This window comes from Bufo bufo, chromosome 5, assembly GCF_905171765.1.
Source record: "Bufo bufo chromosome 5, aBufBuf1.1, whole genome shotgun sequence".
NCBI classification, from domain to species: domain Eukaryota; kingdom Metazoa; phylum Chordata; class Amphibia; order Anura; family Bufonidae; genus Bufo; species Bufo bufo.
Window position 1 is genome coordinate 433,442,966 of NC_053393.1, and position 15,280 is coordinate 433,458,245.

The following is a 15,280-nucleotide window of genomic DNA, read 5'->3' on the forward strand; positions in this document are numbered from 1 at the left end:
GTTTGTACTTTAAACTCAGGCAATCCCCTGTACAACTTACTATGAGGGCAGCAGGCAGGGCGGCAGCGTAACCTCGCGATGCTCACTCATTCACGCTCCTCCCATTTCATTCATGAAGGCAGAGCGGGAGCGTGAATGAGTGATCGCGAGGTTACGCTGCCGCCCTCATAGTAAGTTGTACAGAGGATTGCTTGAGTTTAAAGTACAAACACTGCTTGAAGAGGATTACTATACCATGACTTTACTTATGAAAACTGCTGTGTGCGGGGCCCGATGTATTACAGTACAGTGACTGCATCGGGCACCGCCGCCAGTGTTGCCAGCCTCCATCCCCTCCTACCATGAAAACTGCTCCATTACACTATGCTGTAAGTGGGTGGACAATGGTGTAATGGGGGTCACTATTCACACAGGACAATATACTGTGATACATATGTGTCACGGATGGTGTAACAGAAAACTAGAAGACACAAATGAAGATCCGACTGACTTGATCCAAAACTAAGGAACTAACGGGTAAACCCTGTAACAACGCTAGCTCTCTCCCTAACTGCTCAGTCTATGCAAAAATCTCAATGGTAGAAATTTGCATACCCTCGTTCCTCGACTGTATGACACCTGAACACCCTATAATGGTGAGGGGACACGACCACCGGCTCCCTACACTTAATACGGAGGGAGTCAGGGTCACCTCGGATCAAGCAAACAGGAAAACAAACATAAATGAACAGACTTATCTGTAGAAGCATCAGTTGTAGCATCCAGCATGCACACACTCCAGGAAGTTGTATAAACCGCAAAGTGATGCAGTATGGGAGGGGATTTAAAGGGATGCAATCAGTGCAACTAGATAACAGCTGAGAGAGGGAAACGAGATGACAAAACGAAAGCAAAACAAAAGAACCTCAAGCAGGAGGTTCTAAAGAACGTCTGTCAGAGCTTCACAGATGTCTGGCGGTGACAATATGATACTGTAACCAGTATAAGATGATCTTATGCTGGTCACAGTATATTGTCCCTATGCGAATAGTGACCATTACATAAGATGCTATGTGTGTCATTCAAACATCCCCCACACTAGTGTATGATCCACAGATCACCCCCATAAGAGTGTCATCCACAGATCCCCCCATAACAGTGTCCTTCACAGGTCCCACATAACAGTGTCCACCACAGACCCCCCCCTATAACAGTGCCATCCACAAATCCCCCTTAAAACTGCCATCCACAGACTCCTCATAACAGTGCCATCCACAGATCCCCCATATTAGGGCGTCATCCACAGATCCTCCATAACAGTGTCATCCACAGACAACCATTAGTTCAAAACCCACCAAAAGCACACCTTTTGGTTCAAATTATTTTTCTCTTATTTTCCTCCTCAAATATCTAGGTGCGTCTTATAAAGCGAAAAATACGGTAGTTGGTGAATCATTATATGCTGGCACACATATTAAACTACTGGTATTTTGTTAATATCGGTGTTTCTAAGATCTGCACCTGTCTTATGTTTAGACCCGAACCTGGTTTTGGCTCACATTCACTACTTACATACCGGAGGCTGTACCGGGCGAACGGAGCGGCGCCCGGGGATAACAGTAAGTGCAGGGGGATCCCTGGGCGCTGCTCTACACCTCTGTATAGTTAGTTTAGAGGCTTTCCTCTGGTGAAAGGTCCTCTTTAAGGGCTTGTGCACATGAATGTATTTTGTCATCCACATTCCATCCGCATTTTTGACGGGTCGGATGCGGACCCATTCACTTCAATCGGGCCACAAAAGAAGCAGACAGCACCCAGTGTGCTGTCCGCATCCGTTTATCCACAAAAATACAGAACCGGTCCTATTCCGCATTACGAGCAAGGATAGGGCTGTTCTATTATGGGCCAGACATTCTGTTCTACAAATTGCACAACGCAAAACAGGCTGCGGTCATGTGCATGGGCCCTAAGATATCCCAATGGTCAAATTATTTTCAATCTTTTCTAGAGATACCATCATTTTTGTCCAGGCCAGTTTCATTAGTTTGTTTTTTAAACTTATTCTGTTGAACCACAATTCAAAAGAAATGTCTGATTTTCATTACTTGATTTTCAGTAAATTTGTATTTATTATTACTTTTGTCAGTTTCAAGTTATTTCAGTGACCATTGTGTTTTTTTTCTTTCCATATGTGTAATAAGGCTTGTCCAAGGTGACAGATTTACTTAAAATTGTAATAAATCGATGAATTTGAAAATATCTATATGTATGTCATGGAAATGCAGAGAATCATGTGCGAGTCTAAGGGTACTTTCAAACAAGCGTTTTTCTTTTCCGATATTGTTCCTTTCTAAGGGCTCAATACCGGAAAAAAACTGATCAGTTTTATCCTAATGCATTCTGAATGGAGAGCAATCTGTTCAGGATGCATCAGTTCAGTCCCTCTTACGTTTTTTGGATGAAGAAAATACCGCAGCATGCTGCAGTTTTCTCTCCGGCCAAAAATCCTGAACACTTGCCGGAATGCCAGATCCAGCATTAATTTCCATTGAAATTTATTATTGCCGCATTGACGGATCCGTTCTTCTGGTCCACGCACGAGTAGACCTTTCTTGCATTTGTCAGACGGATCTGCATCCGTCTGACAAATGCCATCAGTTTGCGTCCAGGTTGCCGGAACTGCCTGCCGGAATCCTCTGATGCAAGTGTGACAGTACCCTAAATTAGAATAAAAGAAACATGTACCTGCTATATTCAGTGGTGCCATAAAAGGGTTGTCACCTACCTCCGCTATGGAAAGATGCATACTTACTTGCTGTCTGCAGCTCCGGTCCTGCACACTGACTCCTATGTGTCTAGCTTACAGGTCGCGGCTTCTTTACTTCCTTTTTGGCATGACCATCTGCTCCGCTGCAGCCAACAACTGGATTCAGTGGTGACGAGTCCACAAGAGACACATCACTGCTGAAGCCAGTCATTGGCTGTGGCTGAGCAGATGATCATGGCCTGTGCCAGGGACAAATTAAACACGCTGCAGACCGGAAGACAGACCCAGGAGAGCCGACATGCAGGACCACAGCGGCGGGGAATAGGCAAGTATGAATCTTCCCATAATGGAGGCAGGCTGCAGGCACCTGTAAAGTTACTTATTCCAGGACAAACCCTACAGGACAGGGGTATTTCGGTTACAAAAAGTTATCCCCTTTGCACAGGTTGTCAAGAGTTGGTATTCTGAAGATAGGTCATTATTATCTGTAGCCTGGACAACCCCTTTAAGACTACTTCAAAGTTGCTTCATTTGTAATTGAACATGCATTAGGACACCAATAAAAAATAATGACAGGTTACAAGGCACACTGTGGCTGCAGCAACAAGGAGGAGTGAAGCGAGAGATGAAGTACTGGAGGGATTTATGCTTTTATTTTATGATTATTTCTGCCAGGGAGAAGCCTTTTGTTTGCATAACTCTAACAGCCCTTTTAAAATCTCCTACCTAACATTGTTCCTCTGGTGTCACAAGACTGCTGAAGGTGTCCTGTGTTATCTGGCATCACCTTAGCAATGTACAGACATCATGTTATGGTCCTATCAGTGACTGACAGCCTTCCCCCTATGACTGTGTATACAGATAGCTGTCAATCACTGATAGGACCGTCTCCTTGAGTTCAAAGCCCAGAATGAACAGGAATTTAAATGTATAAATTACAAGTTACGGCTCATTCAGACGGCCGTATGCTATACGCAAAAATGCGGATCAGTTTTTTTGCGGATTAGATGCTGACCCATTCACTTCTATGGGGCCCTTTTCTATTCCACGGTTCTGCAAAACAAATGAAACATGTCCTATACTTGTCCGTGAAAATCAGGACATGGCCCCATTGAAGTCTACGGGTCCACTAAAATACTGAATACTAAAAGATGTGGAGAGCGCACAGTGTGCTGCCCGAATCCCTACGTCTGTCCTGCAGCCCTGCAAAAAAATAAATCAAACATGTTCTATTCTTGTCTGTTTAGCTGACAAGGATAGGACATTTCTGCACTTGGCCGGTACCTGTATTTTGCGGATCCGCAATTTGCAGACCGCAAAACACGGCAGTGTGCATGAGCCCTTAGGCCTCGTCCACATTTCCTTCAGTGTCACGTCCGTAAAAAAAAAAAAGCGTACACGTTTCATCTGTGAAGATGTCCGTGAAGGATCCATAGACTTCAATAGGTGTGCTTAGTCAACATCACGGATCAAAGTAGTGCATGGCTCAGGTGGCGAGTCTCCCTAGCGTCACCCGCGATGCTAGGGAGGCTTCGTCCCCGTCTGCCCCCTCCTGACACCGGATTTTTTCATCCGCGCACGGGGAGAAGCCGCGGCGGCCGTGCGGGGACCAGGAGCGGCGCAGAGATTCAGGTAAGTGGATGAGTGTGAGTGGCCTGGGCATATGGGGGGCATTTCCAGGCTCAGATAACCTTTAAAGTCTATTGAACCAATTGAACATGCAGAGAATAAACCTTTGCTGCATGTGCTACAGGACTGATGATATCACACGCTCATGCTGGGAGCACGGGTCTTGCGGTGAGGCGCGAGTGGTCTGCTGCAGGCATAATGATGTGTCCGCACTACCAGGCCTGGGGAATCTACACACTAGGGGCACACATATGTATACTGAAGGGCACATTATTCATACTGGGGGGCACTACGGGGGCCATAATACATACAGAGGGCACTGCAGGCGTTTGGGGGGGGGGGGGGGGAATCCAAGAAAATTCATCTATTTTTAATTAAATTGGATTAAAAGTGGACAGACGGCCGGAAAATGGTTAAAAATGGCCATGAAAAACTGACAGCGTGTCCGTTTTCCCCCTGCAGTGTGAACTTAGCTTTTGAGTCAATTTGTGCATCGAGTAACTTTTCCGCAGATAAATCCGCATCAAAATATTACACAGTTTCATTTTGGCACCGGCAGATCTCACGGCAAGGCGACAAATGTAACCCATGGAGAGGCTTTGCTGTAGATGGGAAAACCTGCCCCATGCCTTGAATCCAGTATTGATATCCTCCGCGCTGCCGCGTCCTAAATTAGGCACATCCTCCAGCGGTCCATGCGTTTAACTAGCTCTGAGCTAGCGTAGATTTCTGACATTTGTCGCTGCTGTTGGCCACACCCCCTTTTAGAAAAGTGGTGAGAACTGTGAAAAAGGGTTGGTGCGACAATTTATTTTTATTTTTTTAAGTCGCACCTGTAACTTTTTAGAGCGTTTTTTTCAGCCCTAAAGGGAAGGATAAATCTCCCCTTAGGAGTTTCTAAACCGCCATTCAGTGACAATATACCGCCCTGTGGAGCTTCAGGGCAGATTCCACTACTAAACTGGTCTATGTAGACAGAATCCGGGCACAACAGGCAGATAACGTGGCCAGGATGGGAAACCTAGAAATCATTCCACCGTCAGGACGAAAACCCTGCACTGAAGAGGTACAAAAGCCAACAGCAACCGTTCAGGCCACTGCCAGTCCAAGCTGCCTCATATGCCAGCTGTAACCCCTGCACTGTCCGCCATTCACACGATGCAGTGCGTTTCTGTCCCGACACTTAGGCCCGCCTCAGCTGATAGGAACACGCGCGCCTCACACGCCGCTCCGGAGGGTCAGCTGACTGTGACGTCACATCCCTCGGTCTTCCGCACTCTCAGCTGGTTGTTCGCCGGTGACGTCATCCCGTGCAGCGGCGGAAGATGGTGGACATACCTCTCCAGCCGGTGCAGAAAAGAGCGGCCTATTACACGGCAGACAAGAGTAAGAGGAGGTGAGGAGAGAGAGCGCCGCCCCTCATTCCTGTCATGTGTGTGGCTGTGCAATGCACTGTGTGAACACGGACATAGCCATGACATTTCATGCGTCAGTTTTCATGTGTGCGGCCCGGTGGTCCAGAGGCTGCTGATTGAATGTCAATGTGGGACATGGAGGCGGAGCTCCAGCTCAGAGCGTCCACTCAGAATGCAGCTTTCATTTTCCAAAGGCCAGTAGGGAAGAGAGCTGGAACCTGATTGAATGTTGTGGGCAGCCGCTTCCTTTTCCTCATGATCATTTCCACTGAGGGCACTACTTTCACACTAGCGTTATTCTTTTCCGGCACTGAGTTCCGTCCTAGGGGCTCAATACCGGAAAAGAACGGATCAGTTTTATGGAGAGCAATCCGTTCAGGATGTCTTCAGTTCAGTCACTGAACGGCGTTTTGGACGGAGGAAATAGCGCAGCATGCTGTGCGGTATTATCTCCGTCCAAAATTCCGGATCAGTTGCCGAATCCGGCATTAGTTTACATTGTAATGTAGAAAATACCGCAATGCCGGATCTGTCCTTCCGGTCTGCGCAGATCTTTAATAATGTGGGAAAAAAATTAGAAACTGATCCGTTTGTCCGTATGACAAGCGGAGAGACGGATCCGTTCTTGCAATGCATTTGTGAGACGCATCCGGATCCGTCTACAAATGCTGTCCGTTTGCATGCAGATTGCCGGATCCGGAACTGTTTGCCGGATCACTCTGCCGCAAGTGTGGAAGTAGCCTTAGGGCTCTTTCACACTTGCGTTATTGTCTTCCGGCATAGAGTTCCGTCGTCGGGGCTCTATGCCGGAAGAATCCTGATCAGGATTATCCTAATGCATTCTGAATGGAGAGAAATCCGTTCAGGATGCATCAGGATGTCTTCAGTTCCGGTACGGAACGTTTGTTGGCCGGAGAAAATACCGCAGCATGCTGCGCTTTTTGCTCCGGCCAAAAATCCGGAACACTTGCTGCAAGGCCGGATCCGGAATTAATGCCCATTGGAAGGCATTGATCCGGATCCAGCCTTAAGCTAAACGTCGTTTCGGCGCATTGCCGGAGCCGACGTTTAGCTTTTTCTGAATGGTTACCATGGCTGCCGGGACGCTAAAGTCCTGACAGCCATGGTAAAGTGTAGCGGGGAGCGGGGGAGCAGCATACTTACCGTCCGTGCGGCTCCCCGGGCGCTCCAGAGTGACGTCAGGGCGCCCCAAGCGCATGGATCACGTGATCGCATTGGACACGTCATCCATGCGCATGGGGCGCTCTGACGTCATTCTGGAGCGCCCCGGGAGCCGCACGGACTGTAAGTATACCGCTCCCCACTACTACTATGGCAGCCAGGACTTTAATAGCGTCCTGGGTGCCATAGTAACACTGAAAGCATTTGGAAGACGGTTCCGTCTTCAAATGCTTTCAGTACACTTGCGTTTTTCCGGATCCGGCAGGCACCTCGGCAACGGAAGTGCATGCCGGATCCAACAACGCAAGTGTGAAAGAGGCCTTAGGGGTACCACTGCCCCGCGTGTTGTCAGTGTTCATGGTAGCGGGCACGGTAGACCCTCAGTGGGGCACACTACTGACAATGACAGGTTTTAGGTGACGGAGGAGTCCTGGAGGATTTTACATTTAAGCATTTTCATTGCAGACCTCCATAGTAACTACAGCTCTGATACTTGGGGTTTCTTCAGAGGGAAGAAACGGTTCGCCCGATCGCCACATGGTGGAGCCATTCCTGGTTTTCAGCATTCAGATCTCGTGGTCACATTTGAGCATGGCATCTAAGGCTACTTTCACACGGGCGTTTTGGCTTTCCATTTGTGAGATCCGTTCAGGGATCTCACAAGCGGCCCAAAACGGATCAGTTTTGCCCTAATGCATTCTGAATGGAAAAGGATCCGCTCAGAATGCATCAGTTTTCCTCCGTTCCGTCTCCATTCCGCTCTGGAGGCGGACATCAAATGCCGTCTGCAGCGTTTTGCTGTCCGCTTGACGAAACTGAGCCAAACGGATCCGTCCTGGCACACAATGTAAGTCAATGGGGACGGATCCGTTTTCTCTGGCACAATAGAAAAGGGATCCGACTCCCACTGACTTTCAATAGAGTTCATGACGGATCCGTCTTGGCTATGTTACAGATAATACAAACGGATCCGTTTATGTCGGATGCATGCGCTTGTATTATTGTAACGGATGCGTTTTTCAGATCCATGACGGATCGGCCCAAAACGAGAGTGTAAAAGTAGCCTAAAAGGTTAAATGTCTCCTATCGGTGATATCGCCGGTCGCAGACATTAGCCCAACCCCGAGCCTCTGCTGTTTGAAACAGCAGAGACCCGGCGGCTATGGAGCCCACTGAACTCAGGAGCACAGCCGGTGCCATATTTAAATCCTCTTTTTCTGCCGTACGTGTACGTCGACACTGGTCGCGCCTAGGTTCTCTGAGTAGCGGTGATCCCATAGAAATGAATGGGATTGCCGCGCCTGTCGTAAAAAATCCAGTGTTGGATTCATTTCCATGGGATCACCGCTACTCAGTGAACCTCCCCGCGATGGCTGTCGCTGTGTAGCCATACGTTTAAAGGGGTTCTCCGAGATTTTGATATTGATGGCCTATTCTCAGGGCACAATGTACCATGGCTTATACCCAGGATAGGTTATCAATATATGATCTAGGGTTGTTTCAATACCAATATTTTGATTCAGTTTCGATACCATAAAAAAAGTATTGCGATACTCGATACCTTTCGATACCATGCAAAAATAAAACACAAAAAAGCATTTTGTAAAACATTTATTGAATTAAACAGAAAAACCTGCCCCAGATATCAGATTGTCAGAGTCCGATATTGAATTGCACAATGTAACAATGCTAATGAGGAGCCTTCACCTCTCCTGCCCGACCCCTCTTCAGGCCCCTTTCACACGGGCGAGATTTCCGCGCGGGTGCAATGCGTGAGGTGAACGCATTGCACCCGCACTGAATCCGGACCCATTCATTTCTATGGGGCTGTGCACACGAGCGGTGATTTTCACGCATCACTTGTGCGTTGCGTGAAAATCGCAGCATGCTCTATATTCAGCGTTTTTCACGCAATGCAGGCCCCATAGAAGTGAATAGGGCTGCGTGAAAATCGCAAGCATCCGCAAGCAAGTGCGGATGCGGTGCGATTTTCATGCACGGTTGCTAGGAGACGATCGGGATGGGAATCCGATCATTATTATTTTCCCTTATAACTTGGTTATAAGGGAAAATAATAGCATTCTTAATACAGAATGCATAGTACAACAGCGCTGGAGGGGTTAAAAAAAATAAAAAAATAATTTAACTCACCTTAATCCACTTGATCGCGCAGCCGGCACCACTTCTGTCTTCTTCTTTGCTGTGCACAGGAATAGGACCTGTGGTGACGTCACTGCGGTCATCACATGGTCCGTCACATGATCCATCACCATGGTAAAAGATCATGTGATGTACCATGTGATGAGCGCAGTGACGTCATCAAAGGTCCTATTCCTCAAAGAAGAAGACAGAAGAGATGCCGGCTGCGCGAACAAGTGGATTAAGGTGAGTTAAATTTTATTTTTATTTTTTTTAACCCCTCCAGCCCTATTGTACTATGCATTCTGTATTCAGAATGCTATTATTTTCCCTTATAACCATGTTATAAGGGAAAATAATAAAATCTACACAACACCTAACCCAAACCCGAACTTCTGTGAAGACGTCCGGGTTCGGGTCTGGGTACCAAACATGCGCGATTTTTCTCACGCGAGTGCAAAACGCATTACAATGTTTTGCACTTGCACGGAAAAATCGCGCATTTTCCCGCAACGCATCCGGACCTTATCCGGGCCAAAAACATGATGCCCGTGTGAAAGAGGCCTCCTGCACATGAACGTGTGAGCCCCGTGGCTGTGCAGCGGCTCACAAATTGCGGGTCGCAATGCACGAACACCCACCGTGGGGCAACTGCAGCAGATCGCGGGCCCATTCACTTTAATGGGTCCGCGATCCGGCCGTTCTGCAAAAAAAAACATGTTCTATCTTTTTGCGGAACGGAAGTACGGGACGAAACCCCACGGAAGCACTCCGTAGTTCTTCCGTAGGGTTCTGTTCCACACCATTCCGCATTACCGGATTTGCGGACCCATTGAAGTGAATGGGTCCGCATCCGTGATGCGGAATGCCCACGGAACGGCGCCCGTGTATTGCGGATCCGCAAATGCAGTCCGCAATACGGCCACGGGGCGTTTGTGTGCGATACGCCTTAGGCAAATAATTCTGGAGCATTTATTCTATGTTTTACAAGCTCAACCCCAATATTAACCCCATGTTGCCCATTATGTGAGATGGTACACTACTTTGGGGGTCACTTACTTTTAATGTGAGGCACATGGGGTCCAGTCCAAATGTGCCCAGCCTGACATTAAAAATAAGTGACCCCTATTATGTTTAAAACATGGCAGTGGCAAGATTGGTGTTAATGAGTCACATTAACCCCAATCTTGCTGGCTGCCTGATACAAATGTTTATTTTGAGGAGGAGGATTCTGCCGCTGCTGTCGTTCTCTGAGCTCACTAACTCAGGTGGCGCAGCGGTAACTTTATCACCTCCCCCGTCCCTCCTCCTGCTTTTATAATAGCCAAACATTCATTGGCGCACCGTGAAAGTGGTGCGGGCAGCTTCAGAGCCCGCTCACTTCATTAGTCTCACAGCGGCCATGTTATAAGAGAGAGGGATTCCCTCCCTCTGTCCCTCCCTCCTTCTCCACTGTCTGCCGAGCGCTGCACACGCCATATTGTCATATAAGAGGAGCGCAGTATAGTACCGAAAAAACTAACATCCCGATACCGAATCTATACTGGCATAAAAGTATCGATTGGGTATCGAAAGTTCGATACCCGAAACAACCCTAATATGATCAGTGGTGAAATGACACCTGGCCCCCCGCCGATCAGCTATATGAAGAAGCCATAGCACTCTGAGCGTTTAGGCCTCTTCCTAGTCCAGTGACATCACATTCATTGGTTACATGGCCCAGGGGCAGCTCCGTCACATTGAAGTGAATGGGGCTGAGCTGCAATACCAAGCACAGCCACTGTACAATGGACGGCGCTGTGCTTGGTAAGCTGTGAGGAGGCCACAATTGTCCCCAGAGCTCAGGTGAGTTGTGGTGTGGCCCCCAGCGATCACACATTTATTGCCTATACCGTGCATAGATGACAAATATCCTTCATGGGATGACCCCCTTAAAGGGGTTCTCCAGGAATACAGAATTTTTAGCAAGTGCCCGCAGCCTGCCTCTGTAAACAGCAGACTCATACTTAGGCCTCATGCACGCGACCGTTTTTGTGGTCCGCATCTGAGCCGCATTTTTTGCGGCTCGGGTGCGGACCCATTCACTTCAATGGGGCCGCAAAAGATGCGGACAGCACTCCGTGTGCTGTCCGCATCCGTTGCACCGTTCCGTGGCCCCGCAAAAAAAATATAGCACGTGCTATTCTTGTCCGTTTTGCGGACAAGAATAATCCGTACCGTTTTAAAAATTGCGGAAGGCACACGGGCAGCTTCCGTTTTTTGCGGATCCGCGGTTTGCGGACCGCAAAACGACACAGTTGTGTGCATGAGGTCTTACTCCCGGTCTTCCCGTTATTCTTACGGAGCTGCATAGGTATGGTCACATGCCCTGCTGCAGCCAAAGACTGGCTTCAGTGGTGAATTGCTGCTTCTGGCTACGTCACTGCTGAAGCCAATGATTGCGGGAGATTTATCAAAACTGTTCTAAATGAAAACTGATTAAGTTGCCCATAGCAACCAGATTCCACCTTTTATTTTTGCAGAGCTGCTGTGACAAATGAAAGGTGGGAATCTGATTGCTATGGGCAACCTAAGCCATTTTCCCTTACACCAATTTTGATAAATCTCCCCATTGGCTGCAGCGGAGGAGTTGACCATGCCCATGCAGCGCTGGAGAAACAAGCCGGGGTCCGGAGCATGAATCTTGTGTTTATGGAGGCAGGCTGTGGGTACCTGTTAAATAATCTATATTTCTGGAGAACCCCTTTAAAGGGAATGTGTCAACAAATTTTCTTCTGCCACTTAAAACCAGATAACAACTTGCACCCTTTTTTCTGTTTTTATTTTATGATTGAATTTTTTAAAATTCTGTTTCCTGAACATGATTATGGGGGCGGCCATCTTGCCTGAGCTGTTCTTAACAGCATTTAGAAAGCATTAAGAAAATTGCTTTACGGCAACCCCATGGTCCATAGACACAATGGTCAGGAGGGGACCCCATTGACTTCTATGGGAGAGTATTCTAGGAATGCTGTCAGGATGACGACTACGGTCACACACAAACAGGGATAGTGCATCCCTAAACTTGCATGATCACCCTAGGCAGTGACCCCACAACTGGATGACAGTCCCTATGCTGCAATACGTGAAGGGCGGCACACAAACAGGGACAAACAAACGCTGAGAGAGTATGGAAAAAGGGTCAAAAGCCAATGGATACAGTAAAGTTACGCCAGAGGCCAATGAGGAAACCAAAACACGCCAAAGAGTCAGAACCAGGAGATATGATACCAAACGCCAGAAGCCGAAACAATGGTCACAAAAGCCAGGGAAGTCTTCTATAATGCAAGGAACCAGTACGGGGAACCAGAGGACAGAAGTTCACCAGCACCTGTACATTGCAGGTGCCAGTCTTTTAAACCAGAGGAAAGGAGTCCCTGCACGACGGGTGGAGCTGCCGCGCGCCCCGACGTTCGGGTGCCCCGGCGAACTTCCTCATTAGCCCAGGGCTCCGACGTCAGAGAGACCGTATGGAGGCAGTAGCAGCCAGGGCAACATGACACAAGCTCTGTGATTCTGTGTGGAGGCCATTGTACAAGGGAAGAATAGAAAGCTTTGACAACACAGTTGTGAATAGTGGATTATGTCTTATCTGTATACAGAGGTGATATCATTACAGGCAGGATTAGAATGACAGATAGGCAGATAATTGCAGTAAAGTGATCTGTCAGACCAAGAAGAGGCACTTACTATTGGGCTTAGTGGCAGTGCAAAAACTGCAGGATTTTATTATTATTTTTTTTTTAATATAGATATTGACATGGAAAAATAAAAATACCCTTTAAAATGTGCTTAACATAAAAAGGTGATTTAAAGGGAACCTGTCACCGGGATTTTGTGTATAGAGCTGAGGACATGGGTTGATAGATGGCCGCTAGCACATCTGCAATACCCAGTCCCCATAACTCTGTGTGCTTTTATTGTGTAAAAAAAACTATTTGATCCATATGCAAATTAACCTGAGATGAGTCCTGTAGGTGAGATTCATCTCAGGTTAATTTGCATATGTGTCTAATCGTTTTTTTTGACACAATAAAAGCACACAGAGCTATGGGGACTGGGTATTGCGGATGTGCTAGCGGCCATCTAGCAACCCGTGTCCTCAGCTCTACACACAAAATCCCGGTGACAGGTTCCCTTTAAGCAATAGGTCACTTTCTGATTAGGCAGATTTCCCTTTAAGTGTAAGAAAGCGTTATATGGCGGCTGTTACTTAGTAATTAGTGGGTCACGTAGTGGGTGACACTCTGGGGTCTCTGCATTGTTTTGGGGATGAAGCCAAGTAACAGCTTTTTTTATACCTAAGAAAGTTCTTATTGTCTGATCACAAAAGAAACAAAGACAATCTAGCGTCTAAAGCGGGGATCAGCATCCTCCGGCACTCCAGCTGTTCTGCAGCTTCCAGAATCCTCCTCTCGCTTCTATGGGAGGTATAATAACAGCTGCGTAAGTGTGCTTGCTGGGAGTTGTAGTGTCAAGGCAGCTGCAGTGCCAAATGTTGCTGATCCCTGTCTCAGAAAGGTGTCAGCCCCTCACCTGGAGGTAAAGCCGGCAAAGAGTAGCTGCCGACTAGCGGCCTGCAATGATTTTATCCCTCCTTTCCGTTGAATTCTTCTGGCACATAAGCGCAGGGAATTTGCCAGAATCGCGGCGAAGTCTTCTTGTATCATCCAGACAGACATAATTGTATCCAGATAGTAAGTTTCATGCTGTGAGTTTCGAAGCCGTCCTTCCCAACAGTTTGTTTAGTTTGGTAGTCGCACTTTCCTTTCAGAAAAGTTTCTTATATTATAGTTAATTGCCTGACGCCTTGATTGTCCGTAAGTGACAAACCAATTATGTGTGCAAGACACACATTATAAAGAAAATTAGACTTTGTCCTCATCTCAGCTATGAAAAATCCATTATTCATCATCTTATTGTTTTTAAATACTGCAGTAAAATTTTACTACACAAAAGGAAAATTGCTTTTGAAATAGAATAAATTGCGTCGCAGTTCAAAGGCTGCATTTGAAGTCGATGATACGAAACACGATGATGCTTTGCATGTATCATTTTTCACAAAAGAATGCAGCTGTAAATGTGAGTGTACGTCTCTCGGAGCATCCGCTAATTGTTTTCTGAGGTATGCGCTCTTTATACATTTGTTTCGCTCTCTCTTTTTTTGGAAGCGACGAGTACGTTTTATCTAAACTTTTTTTTTTTTTTTAATGAAAGCATCATATTGCTACCTAATGTTACCATTGTGTCTCGCTGTTGTATTAAAAGAAACTGGAAGAGCGACTGGAAATGAAGCAAGGTAGAAAACTCCAAAGAATTATACAAAACCGGGAAACTTTCAATGATTTAAAAAAAAATATTTTACCATCCAAAGGTTATTCCATCATGAAATAAAGATTAGTTTTTTAATTATGTAGAATAAGGCTGTATATGTTTAATTTTTTGGGGTAAATAAATTCCATTAATCCATTCACAATGTCATGCTCTTCCAGAGGTTTTTGTAAGAGTATTGGGCAGTTTCTCTGCCTACAAGATATTATCACAGAATGCTTGGTTTACTTTTGCAGTTCTCAAAACTGAATTTGACTCAGCAGAGATCACATGCCTCTTCTTCACAGCAAAAATGTTATAACACGAACAGAGTTGAGAAAACGACCTTAATCCTAACCTACAAACCTATGAATGCAGAATCAACCTAATCAAACTAATATGAAAAGTTGTTATTCTAAAAATCTTCATCTACTTGCATATTATAAGTTATACCAGCAAGAATTAGTCTTTATGTAGAAAACTGATTTAAATCAAGCCTTACTGACTAGTGATTTAAATTGTGATTTAAATCAAATCCACCCTGGTGAACTGTCACTTACCGCTTATTGCTACTAGTCAGATGTGTGGAGATTACATGTCTGCGTATGTGTAACATATAATCTTGCTTCTCACATCCCAGAGGATAGATGACAAAGTTAAAAAGTTTCTTCTGGCACCTTCATTTTGGAATCAGTTCATGTATTAGGGTGAGTGGTTCCGACCGTTGGCTCACCATGTCCAGAATACATCGGTAAATATGGATTGGAATATGTATATATGCAGATATAGGCCCTGGTCTATCAAGACCGGCATGTGCTAC

General features: G+C 46.4%; 1 protein-coding gene across 1 annotated transcript in view; it reads left to right on the plus strand.

Moving 5' to 3' along the window:
- ATP9B (ATPase phospholipid transporting 9B (putative)) overlaps positions 1-15,280 on the plus strand; it is a 255,314-nt gene that overhangs the window by 14,138 nt on the left and 225,896 nt on the right. The window contains exon 3 of the mRNA XM_040433993.1: positions 4,531-4,535. Coding sequence (XP_040289927.1) covers positions 4,531-4,535 — 5 coding nt within the window. The remainder of the gene's footprint in view (positions 1-4,530; positions 4,536-15,280) is intronic.